Source organism: Ziziphus jujuba, chromosome 5 (genome assembly GCF_031755915.1).
Source record: "Ziziphus jujuba cultivar Dongzao chromosome 5, ASM3175591v1".
Taxonomy (NCBI): domain Eukaryota; kingdom Viridiplantae; phylum Streptophyta; class Magnoliopsida; order Rosales; family Rhamnaceae; genus Ziziphus; species Ziziphus jujuba.
Window position 1 is genome coordinate 25,272,784 of NC_083383.1, and position 17,813 is coordinate 25,290,596.

Here is a 17,813-nt window from a genome sequence, read left to right on the forward strand (position 1 = left end):
TTAAAGGTGCACACTAAGATTGAAAATTATTTAACATGTTGAGTGCTTTTAATCTGTAATAAGTATGCAAATATGCCTAGTATTTATATGAAAGAGCAAGTTGAAGCTTATAAACCCATTGTAGATGTTGTTCATTTGAAAAAGGGTATTTTCTTCTGTCAGATTTGGCATGGAGGAAGAGTCTTAAATTCTGGTTTGCTTTTTTTGTTTATGCATTTTGCCATGTTTTATACTTTAAAGTGGAGCACACATGCTCATATAGTAGTTTAAGTGTGACAATTGTATGAAAAAGGAATATATAACTCGAAGTTCAGCTATTTGTACTCGATAACAGTCCTATCAATTGGCTCTTTTTTTTTTTTTTTTTTTTGATCATCCTGAATCTTGTTGAGTATTATATTGTTTTACTTGGAGTTTTTGTTATAAATTTTTTCCAAGCAAAGCAACTTGTACTATCCAATAGTAACTATAAATTCTTTAGACCTTTATTTGAAGAGCTCTATCAATTTCTACTTGCTTAAGAGTACTTTTAGTGAATTTCATGTGATTTAAAATTTTATTTCAGATTTCCAACCAAATGGGCAAGCTCCAATCTTTTGTACAGATAAGCCATTGGCCCCATAAAATTAAGTAGTGGTGTTGATATTGCATTGTACAAACCTTCAAGGAGGCTTAGAACAAACGACATTCCTACAATTGGTAACTATTTTAGACTCACTGCAAGGAATGCAATTGAAGCAGGTAGTATCCATATCCAAATTGCGTTAAAAACTTTTTAGAGGTCAATTACTGGTTTAGAAGAATGATGCTTGTAGATGCAAAAATTTAGCATGTCCCTCTCGTCATCACCTGGATTAAAATTCCATCACAAGCAGTCATGTACTTATCAATAAAACAGAGTTAGACCTTTTGGGACATTTGTGTGGTACTTGCCAAAGGCACTCTTATGCTCAATTAATAACTATGTTTAAAGAATGTTTTTCACCATATCAATTCTATTGTGTTGAAGCGTATTTATGTTTAAAGTCTAAACTAATTTGGATTAATTAATTTCTTTATTTTAAATTAGAAATTAATTAATTTACGATGGAAATAATAAAATAATAACTTTCCTAAGTTGTTTTGTCCGCCAAATAAGTAAATAAAAACCAAATAAAAGACTAATTTCATAAAACAAAAAGTCAAACTCAAATTAGAAAACTAATTGACTAGTTTGACTACTAAGCTAATTTTGACCAATTTATAGCTTGTAAAGACTCCAAATCAGATCCAATGTGCCATGTAAGATGCCAAATAAAATTATTTATGATTCCTATACGTTGCCTTTGATTGGAACAAGAGAAAATGCTTAATCAGCAAAAAACAGTAAAACTAGCAGCAAAAGCAACAATTTCAACCAAAGAATTGAGCTCAAGCCCCTCTAAATAAGTACAACAGAGATGCATTCTATATATCTGATCCTGTTCTTGGTAACACTGATTAGCCATTTCTCGAAAGAGCTTAGTAATCACATGAAGAGGTGAATGAACCTTGTGGATTAAATATGATTGTCATACCTGTATCGTATTACTATATGTATAAGAAACTGTATTTAGGATTATGATAAAGATCATCAGGCAGGGGTTTAAGTTAATAATGTCTGACGGATTGCGTTTCTGGCTCGGTCAGCCAGTGGTTTGACCTTGATATTTATAGATGCTAAAAAGCAAACAGAATCTATTCAAGTGAGAACTGTAAGCCATTGTACCATTATGTTATTATTCTAATTCATCCGTCATTATAATAAACAGAGTAACCAACTCTACAAGTACGAACTATTTGAATTTTTTGAATTTGGTTACGAGAATGGACGGCTACAATGATCCTGAAGTATGACAATCTTATTTCCAAAAACATTTTAGATGGGCTTCCAACGATGATCAAGATTAATAATCAAATCAATCAAGTATCTATGGCGGATCAGGAGCTTCAACTCTGACTAAAGATGGAGCCATTGGATCTGAAGCATGTGCTTGAAGGGATGGTGCCGTACCGCACAAATGCTGGAACAAGGAGTTCGCACGTTGCTCTGCAAAGTATAATTTCTTGCTGCACATGCAATTAAGGTTCGTTGCCGAGAGATGGTTCGCCATAGCTTGTCAGAGCCTGCATTTATGCTTCTTATGTCTGTTGTATTGTGGGTTGCAGAAGAGCCTGAGAAATAACCCAGGAGCTCAACTACGGGCGATGGAACCTGTTCTGCTGGTTTCGACACTAGCAATCTCATTTATGCTCTCTCCTAGTACTCCTAAACCTACTCAGCGACATTGTCAAAGGGCCATAGGCCCCTGTAGAGTATAGGGATTAATATCCTAGTTTGAATCATTATGACTCGAAATTATATTTTCCAGCAGCAAAATAGAGAAACTGAGATGGTGACAATCAAGACAGACACAAGACAGATGGCGATTCCTCGAAACAGAGTAATAGATGCATGAGCCTAGAAGGCCAAAATGATTAATGAGGTGCCAGCCACAACACAGGATAACCTCCCACGTAAAAGCATTAATGTAAATCAATGGAATAAAAGGACAATGGCTTGTAAAAGACAAAATCAAAACCCAGATTAAGAACAAATTGAACAAAAATTTAGCAAACAGAGAAAGATAGAAATACATAAAATCAAGGCCCAGAAAAGAACATCATACATGACTACACGAGAAAGAAAAGCACTATGAGTAAGAGCGATAAAATGGACATCAAACACAGAACATAAAAGGTAATAGAAGCAGAATGAAAAAGAAAACCACAATATTTTGGATTGAAGTTAGAAATCCATGCAATGAAACATAAGTCCGGTTTCAGAGCAAGTATACACTTGAACATTCGGTTGGGAGAGAACTGAAAGCGGAGTTAAAGTTATCTCAACAAACTATTAGTTTGTGCTCATCCAAGCTCCACAGTACAAGAGAGATGGCTGCATAAAACTCAAAAAATCAAGGATTACAGAAGAAAAATTTCCAGAAAGAACAATTACAGTGGTTCGACTCTTGCAAAGATGATTTCAATTTGAATTCCACAAGAAAACTCTAACAATATGTTACATAAAAAAAAAATAAAAAATAAAAATAAAAAAAATTAAATAATGTGTAGCAAAACAAATACAAAAAAGGTTTTAGAGAAAACCTATAGCTAAACTCAATGTTTAGCAACTAGAAACCTATAGCTAAACTCAATGTTTAGCAACTAACTGGACAAAACAGCAAAACTAACTTTTAAACAAAATTACACAGTATTATTTAAGTACAAAATCATGCATTTGGATATGCATCTGAATGCTTCCAATATATAGAGCAGAAACCACGAACAATGTTAATGTTTTCAAATAAACAGGGAAGGTACTGGAACCCAAACGAAAATAAATAAGAGTGAAAATAAGCAAATAAAATATTTTGCTTTATTTGATTTTATTTTATTTTTTCCAAATATTCGAGTTTTATAGTGGTCAAAACAATTGAATCAGAAAACAGCCTATGTTTGGTTACAGAAAGTTTAGCAAGGAAATATTTTGACATTAGAAAACCTTAAATTCATCGACTAATATTTCATATGATTTGACTGTCAGAAAGGTAGCTATTATTAAAAAAACTAAAGTAAAAGTGTATAATTACTAGAAATAGATAGCATGTATGCAAAATATGCACAACTGCTATTTCAACTTCTGTCATGCTTAAACCAATTATCTAGGCATAGAAGAATTTGGTGGCAACATGTTAAAAAGCAATAATGAAATTCAATTCATTATTTCCCAAAGAACGAGATTGACTTAGTAATGTGCAAGATTTTGTGAGAGCGAAAGAAAGTAAATTTATAAGAATAGTCACATGGAATTCATTTATAAATTCTATTGTTGGTTCATTTGAATGAATAATTACACTGTAAAGGAATAATTTATTTCAACAAGAGAAAGTAAACATAGTGGGTGTAGGATCAGAAAGAAGGTTCATCATTAGTATCCCCAGGAACCAGCACGTCAAAATCACTTACAGTCCATTCCGCAGTCTCTCCCCTTTCGCTTACATATATTTCTGTTCCCACATTTAGCGAAGACCATACTCGCCTTGCTGGATCTGTTCCAGGATCCTGTATGATTACATTATAGTCGTAAGCATCTAGTCAATTTTATGGAGAAAAAACAGTAACAGTTCACTGCCCTCAAATAGGCAAGCAATAGCCTTGAAACTTATTGTATCCTTTCTAGTTACTGGAGATTGAGAAACTATCTCTTTAATCCCTTTTAAGGGAAAACGAGTAATCAACTTTGTCTTTTTCTTTTCTAGAAAATTGATGGCTGTTAATGTTAAGAAAACACAAAAGTAAACCTGGTAGAAATACAAACGACTAGAGAGAGCCCCCACATCAAGCTCCCATGTCCTGGAATCTCCAATCCACCCATCTCCTTTCTTTTCAGGATAGCCGTGCACAGCCCATTCAGGATGTGGAAGAATTTGCACCAATTCCTGTGCTTGTGGATTGCTGTATGGGTCACATATATCATACGGTTTCTCCAAATATTCAGCATTTCCCGGGCAGCAGTAGAGATGATAAGCAGAATATGGAAACCGAGATGTATCATTTCTATATATTAGCTCACCAGTACGAGTAACGTGGTAGGGTGGGCAGGAGACAAGGTTATCCGGCCTGCACCAACTTGTGATTGCTGGATTTATTATCATTTCACTGTATCTAGTCACGTCTGTCAGAACATCACCATCACATGGTTTTCCATTGTTCTTCCAACAACTTCCTATATCAAGGAGATAAAATTGACTGTTTGACCCTCCTCCATGTTTAACATCAAGTGTCAATCTTACTTTAAAATTTGGAGATTCTGGCAACTGAAAAGACACAAAACGTCCTTAGTTGGAAATATTTCAGGGTATTTAATATTAACTTGAAACAAAAAACTCAAAGAGGAAAAATATATATGGAAGTTGTAAAAAACAATAAATTCCATTGAACCATTAAACTAACATTTCTATATTTTGGATGTGTTTCTTTTAACAATTCTCATACAGCTAAAATATAGTGTTAAGGGCATATTTAGCCAGTGCACCCACTTATCCCATTATAATAGAATATATAGACTATGGTAGATTGGGATCTCTAAATCTATCAAATGATGAGCTTATATTAACCCTCATCTAAAAAATAAAAAAGAAGCAAAACAGGGTGGTAGTGTGTCATCACTTATAACTACAGCAGAATGTCATAACAACTCACAACAGAACACAATCCTGTCATCAAGGTTATTTTTCAATGTACCGAGTTTAAGAAATTACCTAACAGAAGGAACCATTGGACATTATGTAGTTATGATAAAAATGCTTAAAAACATAAAATAAAATAAAATAAAATAGGGGAACAAAAGATAAGGTGCAGAGCTGATCTTGTATTATTCCAAATTTAGATAAACAGCCTATAAAGAATTCATATCTAACACTAACTACTTTTATCCAATTTATAAGGAATTCTTATCTACCATTAACTACTTTTATCCAATTTATAAAGAATTCTTATCTAAGACTAACTACTTTTATCCAATTCAATTCAAATTAAAAAATCCTACTAAATTTGATTCTATTAATTTAATTTAGTGCCCCAAATGTGGCATAATAGTATACTATAAATAGTTAATTAAAATTTTCTATAATACAGAGTTAAAACCTCAAGACATGCTACTAAGCATGAGAGGGTGAAAATAACTGGTAAGGGATAAGTAAAACAAAGGAACAAACCTTTCTCATGATGCCACGTCCATCATAATGATAACCACCATTGAATCCTTTAGTTGCATCTGAACGTAAATACAACATAAGCCATGGATACTTTGAAGAGGTTGTTAATTTGTGCGAGAATATCCAACTCCCTGTGCTCAAATTTTTTTGCCAAGAGACAGAGAAATAGGAAATGCTGTCAACTGCTTTACTCAAGTTAGCATCAAGTTCATAAGTTCCATAAAATCCTCCAGTCAAGGACACCACTTGGTCCCCAAAAGAAACCAATCTTGAGTAATTATGGTAAACAAGTGGTTGATTCATACAACCTTTACCGAAACATGGAAAATTTCTGTCAGTTACAATTTTACTGACATTCTTTCCATTTTCAGGACATAATGTTGTATTCTTGTCAAAGTTTCCATTCTTTACCATAATCATCCAAAACTGCCATGGTTCTTGTGAATCAAGAACCTTGCACAGAGAACCAAGATACAATTCCTTTTCCACAGCATACAAGTCTGGATCTGTGTATGGGTTAAAATCCATAGAAGGAAACATATCACCAGCTCCTAAGTCATTGTCTGTTTCATTTACTCTTTGCTGCACTTCACAATTGCTACCACCATACAGAAGGGTGTTGTGCAAAGAATCTGATAATTGAGACATAAAACACAAAAGCATCAATAAGAAAGTAAAGACTCTACATAGAAGGCTATTCCTGTCATAACGTACTTCAATCATGTTAAAGTGGGTCATACTAAGCACAGAAACTCAAGTAACTGTCTCATAATGTATACCTGGAATTATACATTTACAGTAGCATGCTTGTTCCAGAAAGAAAATTATGTAAATCACATTAAAAAATATATATAATAAAATAAAAAAATATATTCTGACATTAACTTAGAAAATGCCATAAACTATTTATTAATTCGATGATCCAAGCGCGGTTATATGCCTAAAATTGTAGCAAGCGATTAACCAGTCCAAACAACCAGTGCAAGACATACAAAAATTGAGAACAGTCTGTTCTTCTATTAAAAGAAACACCAATTTGAGAGTATCAAAACGTTATCAGGCATCATGAACACAATTGACAAGAAGAAAGTGCCGAAACCAAGAATTGTACAAAAAACTTTTGGCAATAACTAGCAGGATGACAAAGATACCCAAGACAATGAATAAATGCTTTAATCAGAGTACTTTATTTATGCTAAGGAAATATTTGCTAAGATTAGAAATACCAGTTACCATTAATGCAAACTTTCAACGAATAGCTATGATCCTGTTGCTTTTATAAATGTTTCAAGAATTTTGCAGCAACAATGCAAGCAAGCGAACCATGAACCCATAAATCTGCTAATTTATTAAATTACTAAAATTATTCATTAAAATAGAATATGATCAAAAGAGATTACTAAGGAAACAAGTGCATGTACATGCATATTCTAAGTGTAAACAAGGCAGCATTGTATTTGGTAGCTCTGCATATATTGAACGACATTTCTACGTTATGAGTCTTCATCCATTTGTTTACAAAGTTCATCTTTCCCAGGGAAAATAGCATACCAGAGAGCAAAGGCCGGCAATTTAAATCAGCACAATCAGCCAGCCTTGGGCTACCCATGTTGGGTGCTTCACTTCCAACTTCATTGCAAAAATTCCAAGCTTCAAATGCAACTCTGACATTAGAATTCTTCATCCCTGGGTCTCCTATCGCCGATACATACTTTTCTGTTGCATGGATTATACAAGCACCAAAATTCACAGCAAACATTTCAAAAACAACAACTAGAACAAATAACCGAGTTGAGAAAAGAGAATCCATTTTTCTGCAAGAATGGGAAGTTGAAGAAAATGCCAAGAACGCTTTTAAGGGATCGTTGAATAGGGAAAGAAACAGAGATCCACAAGCGTCGTGGTGGTACAAACACGCTCAAGGAAGGCGATTGAAGGTGGATGGTGTGGTAAGTGGGTTTTGCTTGATTTGGTGAAGAAAGCCATGGCCATGGTGGGGTTGAAGATTGGAAGTGAATGAGGTAAAAGATGAAAGAGGTTTTGGTTGCTTAGAAGCAAAGTCCGAAGCTTGAAGACACTCACCATGACAGATGGAGCTATGAGATCATGGACAGGCGGCGGGACAACCAACGAGGAAGTTTCCTTCGGGCCCCAAAATAATGGGCTTTTATATCAGTCCAAAACAATGTTACAGTCCATTTGGGCCCATATTGAAAAAATCATCACTTAGAAGTTGATTTTGGGCAAATTGATTAATGAAAAACTCTATTTTACACTTTAATTTCAAAAATCAAAATGGATATCACTATTTTATCTTATGATATTTTTATATAATAGTACATATGAAAATTTATAATTTATTTATTATTTTTAATTATATTACAGTAAATGATATTTTTTAATATACACTATTATAAAGTAAATGATAGAATAAAAATGTAATATTTATTTTCACATAGAAAGATAAAATGAACTTTTAAAAATCATCTCCTATGGATGGTAAACGATGATTATACAAATCTGGAAAGGGTAAATGGTGATCTTTCAAACTTTAAAAGTGTTAATGAAATTTCTATCAAATTTCAAAAGCGTAGATGAAAATATTCTAATTATAAACATAAAATGTACAGATTGCCCCATCAATACTGATAGGTCCAACATTCAAACTTGGGGATCTATCAACTTCAACCCTCCCAACCTTTTCCATTCACCAAAAAAAAAAAAAAAAAAAAAAAGGAAAAAGAAAAAATAAAAAACACTTTTATGAAACTTAAGTAATAAGTAGTAGAGCCTTAGGGAGGTTTTTTCTTTTTCCTATTTCAATTGAACTGTATTCAATATCTATTTATACTAAAAGATAACCCTAGCATTGATTACTGATTTTCCTTGTCTTGAAAAAAAAAGGAAAAAAGAAAAAAAGAAAAAAAGAAAAGAAGATTCCTAATGGATTTCTTTATTTCTTTTCTAAAATATCCTTACTTCAAGATCTATTGGCTAATGTATGGTTGACTAGAGATTGAGTTGCGTCGTACATATTCCTCATGCCTTTGGTAGACCTATTTGGACTTTAAGGAATTATTTATTACACATTGATCGAGGATGAAGCCAAACATGTTTTGGTTTACATTATAAGTAGAATTTTTGGGAATTTTAATCCAAATTCCATAGTTTTTTTTTTTCTTTTTCTTGGTTAGAAAAAGTATTAGTATCTGTTATTAACTGTAATAATTGTCAGTGAAATTCATGATGATTTAGTAAATATTAATTGGTTACATTTAATATTTTCTTATTTTTTAAAACTAAAAATTTAATTTGGAAATGTAAGCTTAAATGGTAGCCTATATATTAAATTATCCTATCAACAAGAAAAGTCCACTTGTTAGAAATATCAATTTCGTTTGGAAATGAAGATTGTTAAGTTATAAGCTGAAATTTGCTGACTAAGCACTAGCTCAATGATACACCTAAGCTCAGCTTATTTCTCAGTAAAGATGACAAGTAGTTTGAGTGTGTTTATATACTAAAAATTAATGGTAACTATATTTTCTTTTAAATATTTTGCCTCGTCTCCAACTATAAAAACCCTCATCTCATTAGGTTAGTTTAATTAGTATGCCATTTACACTATATATGTGAAGTTACGTGAAGTTTGAGTGTGTTTATATACTAAAAATTAATAATGGATGTTTAATTTTCACAAAGTGAAAGGTAGAGTTACACCGATGATGAATGATAAAAGTTTGTATTTGCTATTTAAACAAGAAGAAATCTAAAGGAGCCTTTTTCAAATGCATAGTACAAAAGCTCCAAGCAGTGATGGGCTGCCAACTTTATTTTTTTCAGCAATATTGGAATATGGTAGGTGATGTAGTTATTGATGCTTGTTTGGATTTTCTGAATTATAATGGTGAGCTAGGATTTTTGAATTACATACTTTTAAATCTTATACCGAAGGTGAAAGCCAATTGAGTGGTTGATTTCATGCCTACCTATTTATGCAATGTCTTATATAAAATAATAGCAAAATAGTTGTAAATAGATTGTACGGTGTTCTTGGATAGCTAACCTTAAATGAAGAAAATTCTTTTAGTTCTGTCTAGATAGATTATGGAAAATGCAGTGGTTTCTTTTGAAACAACTTATACTATCAATAATAAAACAACTGGAAATGATAATTTGGTCTGTCTAAGACTTGACATGAGCAAGGCAAATGATTAGTTGGAATAGGAGTTTCTTAGAGTTACCAAAGGAAATTGAGTTTAAAAAAGGCTGGATTAATCTAATTATCAGATGTATCACATATAAAACATATTTTATTATAATGAATATTAAATCTTATTACATGGTGAAACCAAAATGCAAGTTTAGACAATACGACTCTTTATCCCCATATTTGTTCACTATTTGTGCTAAGGGGTTTGCTTGTATGATTAGATGGCAGAAAAGGACGGGAGTGTTTAAAGAACTCATGTGTCAAGAAATTGCATATTCTAGTGTCACATTTGTTTTTTTACTGGTGATGACATCAATTTTGCATGGGCTACACAAGCAAAATGTCAATCCATATATAATATCTTGAAATGCTGTGAGGGTGCATTGAGAATAAAAGTTAGTTTACTGAATCTATCGCTTCTTTTAGTCCTAATATGGCACAGAAAATTCAACAAGGGTGAAGATTTGACATAATAAGTGATGTCAAGCATGATATGGTGGGTAAAATCCAAACCGTTCCGCTCAACTAGCCAACCAAAACGATTCTAAAAGGTTTTGATTGGATTTTTGTATAGTTTGAGTTCGATTTATTGAAAAAAATTTGCTCTGGATTGGTAAATAGGGTTGAGGTGTAAAAAACTTAATCAACTCAATCCAACCCAAAAAAATCAAATATGATATGAATAAACTTTTTTGTTTTTAATAATGAAAAGTTCTTTCATAATTCTAAAAGAACTCTGTACAATATCATTCTTTACACACTACCATTTAAATGTATGAAAAATATAAAATAACTTCGTATAATATTGCTAATAATTAAAATATTCACAATTCGTAAAGTCTTAACTACGCCAAAAAACACCTTCTTTTTTTTTTTTTTTTTTTTTGTTTTCGTTGAATCGCTTACAAACCAAGAATCACTCCATAAAAACTCTTCACAATGTTTTTGGATGAAATTGATAGTCATGGAAACTTCACAAAATTTTTTTTCCGGTTAGAATACTTTTCGACAATGAAGAGATGTATTCGTTGGAGTGTTCAATTTCAAAATTATGAACGTCTCTAAAGATGTTTAGTCATATACTTCTGAATACATTTGAGATATTCAGTCACAGACTTCTGAGCATATTTGAGATGTTTGTACATGAAGACGTTAGTTGCATATTTCTATTTTGATGACCAGTGTAGGTAAATGCGGGGCACTAGCAGGCTATCTGGTGTCCAATCTTATATCATTTGGGTATAGATCAAGGAATGATTCAAATATAATAATAATCATTTTCACAATGCTGAGGCCTTTTCAGAGCGGTTGACTTCGGCATTCAAAGCAACTCTGAAGTTAAGCATGCTTAAGTGGGAGCAATCTTAGGATGAGTGACCTCCTAGAAAGATTTTAACAAAAAATCTCATACCAAATGTGGTGACTAAATATGGGGTAATATTGGCAGAAAGTGATAGGTTTCTCCAATGGAGGTGGGGTGTTACAAATGGTATCAAAGCTCAATCGAAAATGTGCCAGAAAGGATGTTGGGCCCCAAGAGGGGTGGATTGTGATGATAAATGATAGGACTCGTCCCAGGAATCCTCCCAGGATCTCCAGATGGTTCCGCCTAGTGAAGTCCCACTGGACAATCCCTAAAGGATATCTAATGGAACTCCACTTAAAACGTGGACAACGAACACAAGCGATATCAATAATACCTCAATATATAAATATAAAATAAATCCACAACAGCACAAGTCCACAACCGGCCTATAGTACCATAGGCCATAATTACACACATAAGTAATATGGTGTCTACTGATTCCAAAACATATATCAGAGCATTCTCAGAGTATTAACAAAGTTTAGAAGTACAAATAAGTAATGAACGAGTTCGGAAAGATAAAGGTAAGATAAGAAAAGATAAATAATGCTGTTGTCGCGGAAGAATGAAGTGACAACTGAGAGCAAGGTAGACTGCTACTAACTGCCTGGACCTAGGGGAACAAATTTAAAACAAACAAAACATGAGATAAAGAATCTCAGTGAGTGGTATAATATAATAAAAAAATAATAATTTATTTTCGTAAAAATATTTCTCTCAAGATCTTTCGATCCACTCGTTTAAAAAGTTCCCCGGTTAAAAACCATTTCACAAAACCTGAACTTGTACCCCAATTTAATATCATAAAATCGATGCTAAAAAATATAAAGTGAACGATCATTGTAATATTATAAAATATCTTAATCAAGACATAAATATTGACTATAAAATATTATAAATAGAGTTTCACAAAATAAATATGAAAGCGCATTAATAACCACAATATTTGAAAATCAGCAATATACTCAAACGTATACAATGTACGATACGATATACCAATCTGTAAACTGTGGGAGACACCGACCTCATGACCTTTAGTATTCAAAACGTGTCGTGAAAATAATAAATCGTCAGGACGTACCCAACCTTACGATCCATGGCAATAATAAACCGTTGGGTGAAACCAGCCTCACGGCACTGTAGCAATAATAAACCGTCGGATAAACCCGACCTCACGGTCCGTGGCAATAATAAACCATTCGATGAAACCAACCTCACACCACCGTGGTAATAATAAATCAGCAAATAACCCCAACCTCATGGTCCGTGGTAATAATAAAGCATTGGATGAAACCAACCTAACAACACCGCGGTAATAATAAACCATCGGATAACCCGACCTAACGATCCATGGCAATAATAAACCGTTGGATGAAACCAACCTCACGGCACCGTGGCAATACCAAACCGTCAGTTAAACCCGACCTCACAGTCCGTGGTAATAATAAACTGTTGGGTGAAACCAATCTCACGGTACCATGGCAAACCCAGCACACTGTAATATAATACTGAATCGAAATTTTGGTACTATATGGTACATCAAATAAAAATAACTGATACAGTATCCTTAAAATAATCTTGGAAGATCATATATACTTTTCCAACAATATTGTATCATAATAATACTTTAATATTCAAATTTCACCACTTATTTAAATATTTCAAAAATTTCAAAACATCAATTCATGCTAAAACCAGAAATACCACTGTGAAATATATTTACCATAAACTAATTTTAAGCACGTAAAATCTAAAATTCTTGAACATGCTTAAAATCATATGACCTTCAATCCGATTTCTCAAATCAAATAATTTCCAAAATGATTTAAAGCGTGAATTTAAATGCCAAACTGTTTAAATACTACAAGTTCATTTATGAACTCATTAGAATTGGAAGCCATTCAAAATATTGTCAAAAGTTATATAAAATGATAATACATCTATGTGAAAGCGGATATCTATATATGCGATAAAAACAAACATTTCAATCAAATGGTATATACGTAAAATATTCAAACCACACATATATTATATTATATATCCAAAACATTTTAAAATGGTCTAACCACTCACTATACTCCAGATGCTTAATCCTGCTCTTATGCAGGATCGCCTCCAGTCTCAACTCGAGTGCCTATAATATAATAAAATATTTCTTAGGATTTAAATAATTAAACCAAAGACACTTGTATGACCCAAATATCTTAAAATAATTTATGGTACTATAAAATTACATAAATTGGATACCGAACAGTCCAATTATACCGTGTGCCATTAGAACCCGATACCCAAAATTGCAAATTTTCACCCAAAGCCTAATATTTCAAAATTGAACCTCCAAATAGGTCCTAATAATATCCAATTTCACTAATTCAACTCCAATTTTAACCAATTTAACCAATTTTGTCCAAACACAGTCCAAATTTATCCGATAATTAACTAATTGACTTAAAAAATAGAAACATTATCAAATGACCTCTAAAATTTACAAAATTTATATTGACGAAAAGCCCAAGAGACAAGGAACTTACCAGTTTGCTCACCTTGGTCCAAACATTTCTCTGATGGCCAGAAAACTTGGTTGAAGCTTCGGCCAAAGTCCAAGCTGATGTATCTCTCAAGCAGTGAGGAATCTTGGCAAATGGACTGCGGAAATGAGTTCAGAGGGCCCAAAAATGGTGGGGAAGGTCTATGGGTTGGCTTGAAAAGGCCCAAAAATGCAAAAATCCGACAACCCACCTCGCCGGCCGTCGTCGTCTTCTCTGGCCAGATCCAAGCACGTCCAGCCTCCATTTATCGTGAAATTTCACGGTCAAGCTCATCTCGACGTGTTATTTCTCCTTGGCTGGAGCGTGTACAAAGTTGGTGGCTGAAATGAGCAAAAACGGTGGTGACCTAGTTCCCCGTTAAACGAGTCGAAACGATCCAGTTCGGACCCACGAGTCTATGGGAGAATTTCTCAGGTTTTGGGAATGAAATGGATATTTTGAAAAATGGATTTCCTGTTTGGCATGCTTATCGAGGCTTATATAGAGCCTAATGTCACGGGCCTAGCTTTTCCAACACTCCCGTGCGGCACTTAGCACCTCCCTTGCTAAGTAAGCCTTGCTCACAAGCTCTGAAAATGCGGAAGCTAAGAGTGAGAGAGTAGGAAGTAGGAGAGTTTGAGAGAATGTGGAGAATACTTGTATTGCTAGAATACTTGGATTCTTGGATGTGTTACAAATGAGAGACCAACCCCTTTATATAGAGGGCTTGGCATGTAGGAAAGTTCTAGATATGTACACATGTCACCTATCTAGTTTGGGTTCTAGATTATTCTAGGGTTATGTACAAGATATTTACATGGAGCATTCTAGAGAGATTCCAATCTATATTAGTCTAGGTTTCTCTTGAATCTTCTAGAATATTCCGGGCTTCTCTTGATTCTTCATGGAGAGTGTAGAGTCTTCCGGTTAAACCTCAAGGGTTTTACTCCTTTTGCGCGGGACGTGACACTCTCCCCCACCTAAACTCGCGACGCCCTCGTCGCGCCTTCTTCCTTGTCCGCCGAATGTGATCTTTGAGTTGCCGTTGTGTATCTTCGTGCTCCCCACTTACTTCACCATCCGGCAGGTCCTTCTCCTTCACCAAGTTAGGCACGCCTTTATGTTGAACGACTCGATCCGCAGGTGTGGCTTCCACATCTTTGTCGGGTGAAGTCGTTATTACCATGGGTGCCCTTCTTGACTTACCTTCATTTGGGGCGTCCTTGCCCCCTTTCCCTACAATGGGAGGTGACCTCTCATAGGGTCCTATCACCCCCTCATGCATCTCGTGTGGTTGGGGTATTGGTTTGACTAAGGTCCCTCCCTTAGCCTCCACATGCCTTCTCTCGTTGTCTCCACAACTTGAGGCCAATGCACGCAAGCTCCCTTGGTGCAACTCCTTTGGCACATCTTGTACCTTAGGAGGTGTCTTGGCATGGCTTGGGACATCCTCCCTAGGCTTTTGAGCAGCAACCAAGTTGATTTGCTCCTCCCTCTCAACTTGCAATGCCGACAAAACCTTGGTCTCCCGCTTGCTAGCTTGTTCCGTAGGCACCATGCACGTCGTTCCCCCATCCATGATGCATAACTTGTTAGCAAATGGGAGTGGGAAAGCCTTTACTTGGTTGAAGAAGTCCATACCAAGGACAACCTTGTAGTCATCCATGGACACCACTGTTAGGTTCAATTGGCCCTCCCAATCGCCAATGGTGGTTTTTACACCCCGAGCAACTCCTTGGAGTGGCTTCGCATCGGAATTCACCGCCTTTACGGAGCCCCTTTCTTTGGTTGCCTCGATCCCAAGCCTTTGTGCCTCCTCCACCGATAGGAAGTTATGTGAGGCACCCGTGTCCACCAACGCCTTGGTGGGCACTCCATGGAGTTTTGCCTCCACGAACATTAGGCCACTCTTCTTTGTCTCCTTAGGAGCAGCCTTGATAGCATTTAACAATTGTAAGGAACCTATACGAGCTCCTTCCTCTTGCTTCTCCTCGTATTGGGTAGTCATGGCATTCAAAGCCTTCCTCTTCGGACAATCCCTAACCCAATGCGGTCCATCACATAAGAAACAAGAGTTTTTGGGTTTGGAAGCATCCTTACCTTCTCTAGGCGGCTTCCACCTTGAGCTTTTTGGCTTGTGTGCACTCTCCTCCCTTTCATCCTCTTTGGACCTACTAGGTTCTCCCCCACCTTTTCCATGGTTGTCCTTCCATTCCTTTGGCCTTGGAGAGTCTCTTTGGTTGGAGTAGTCGATGAAGCCTTCGGCATACGCAATGGCACTAGCCAAATCTTGTACTCCACGCCTCTTCAACTCCGTCTTGGTCCAAGGTTGTAGTCCATCCATGAAGTAGAAAAGGGAGTCTTTATCCGATAGGTCCGGGATCTCCAACACCAAGTTGGTGAACTCCTTGATGTATTCCCGGATATGGCCTACTTGCTTGAGTCGTCGAAGGCGACTTCTTGCCTCATCTTCGGCATTCTCCGGATAGAATTGCCTTTTGATATCCTTTTTAAAGTCATCAAAAGTATGAAAAGTGCACGTACCTCGCTCGATGTCGCTATGCCTCCATCTCCACCATAACATTGCTGTGTCGCTAAGGTAGAGAGTGGCAGTCCTAATCTTTGAAGCATCGTCCACAATGCCCATTGCTTCAAAGTATTGCTCCAAGCCCCAAAGGAAATTCTCGAGCTCCCTCGCATTCCTTGCCCCGGAGTAGGACTTGGGCTTTGGCACATCAATACGTGGCCCCTCGCGTGTGGTGGTCGTCCCCGACGCCACCGCCCTCTTGCAAAGAGCCCAATCACCCCGCATATCCTCCATTTGGGTGCGGATGGCATCCAATTCTCTCTCCAACATTGCACGAAGGTCCGCTACCTCCCCCATGCATTGGTCGCGTGTCGCACGGAGCTCCCTCCTCAAGGCATCGTCTAGCCCATTGAGTAACCCCCTCACGGCTTGATTGATGGCAATGTCCTCCGACTCTAGCCCATCTAGGCGACCCTCCAGCGCCTCAAACCGTTCTTGTACTCGGGATGCATGCTCCTCCAAGCGCAACTCTACGCCCATCATCACATCCTTGGACTTGGACTTATGCCTCTGCTTCCCCGCATTGGGGTTGCGTTGCTCTTCACGACCTCGCACTTCGGTAGCTCCCTCCACATTGATGGTAACATCCGAGCTAGCCATCTTGCCTACTTCCACGTTACACCAACGATATGCTTGAGCAGCAATTGGCTCTGATACCAACTGTCACGGGCCTAGCTTTTCCAACACTCCCGTGCGGCACTTAGCACCTCCCTTGCTAAGTAAGCCTTGCTCACAAGCTCTGAAAATGCGGAAGCTAAGAGTGAGAGAGTAGGAAGTAGGAGAGTTTGAGAGAATGTGGAGAATACTTGTATTGCTAGAATACTTGGATTCTTGGATGTGTTACAAATGAGAGACCAACCCCTTTATATAGAGGGCTTGGCATGTAGGAAAGTTCTAGATATGTACACATGTCACCTATCTAGTTTGGGTTCTAGATTATTCTAGGGTTATGTACAAGATATTTACATGGAGCATTCTAGAGAGATTCCAATCTATATTAGTCTAGGTTTCTCTTGAATCTTCTAGAATATTCCGGGCTTCTCTTGATTCTTCATGGAGAGTGTAGAGTCTTCCGGTTAAACCTCAAGGGTTTTACTCCTTTTGCGCGGGACGTGACACTAAGGTCACTAAGAGATAAAAACTGGGGACTGGTTTGGACACTGATATAAAACTTATGCTTAAAACTTTTCAGACCCATAACTTTGTATCCATCACTCAGAATTTGGCATACTGCTAGTCTATGAACTCATATTGATGAGATCCACACAATGGTATCTCAGTCAATCCAAAAATATTGATCATTGAAAAGGTCAACTTGGACATGTTTGGTCAAACTTAGTCA

The 17,813-nt window shown here is 36.1% G+C and overlaps 1 protein-coding gene across 2 annotated transcripts; it reads right to left on the minus strand.

The window, feature by feature from the left end:
- Nucleotides 1-3,846: 3,846 nt before the first annotated feature.
- On the minus strand, nucleotides 3,847-7,889 carry LOC107421478 (uncharacterized). 2 transcript variants are annotated; one of them, XM_016030729.4, is made up of 5 exons: nucleotides 7,329-7,889; nucleotides 5,778-6,409; nucleotides 4,634-4,877; nucleotides 4,362-4,515; nucleotides 3,847-4,122 (listed from the first exon to the last, which is right to left on the minus strand). In XM_016030729.4, exons 1-5 carry the CDS (start codon nucleotides 7,585-7,587, stop codon nucleotides 4,080-4,082), a joined length of 1,332 nt encoding a protein of 443 aa, XP_015886215.1. In that variant the 5' UTR covers nucleotides 7,588-7,889; the 3' UTR covers nucleotides 3,847-4,079. The 2 variants fall into 2 exon arrangements, with proteins under 2 accessions (XP_015886215.1, XP_015886214.1); XM_016030728.4 differs by having other exon boundaries at nucleotides 4,362-4,877; nucleotides 7,329-7,886.
- Nucleotides 7,890-17,813: the final 9,924 nt, after the last annotated feature.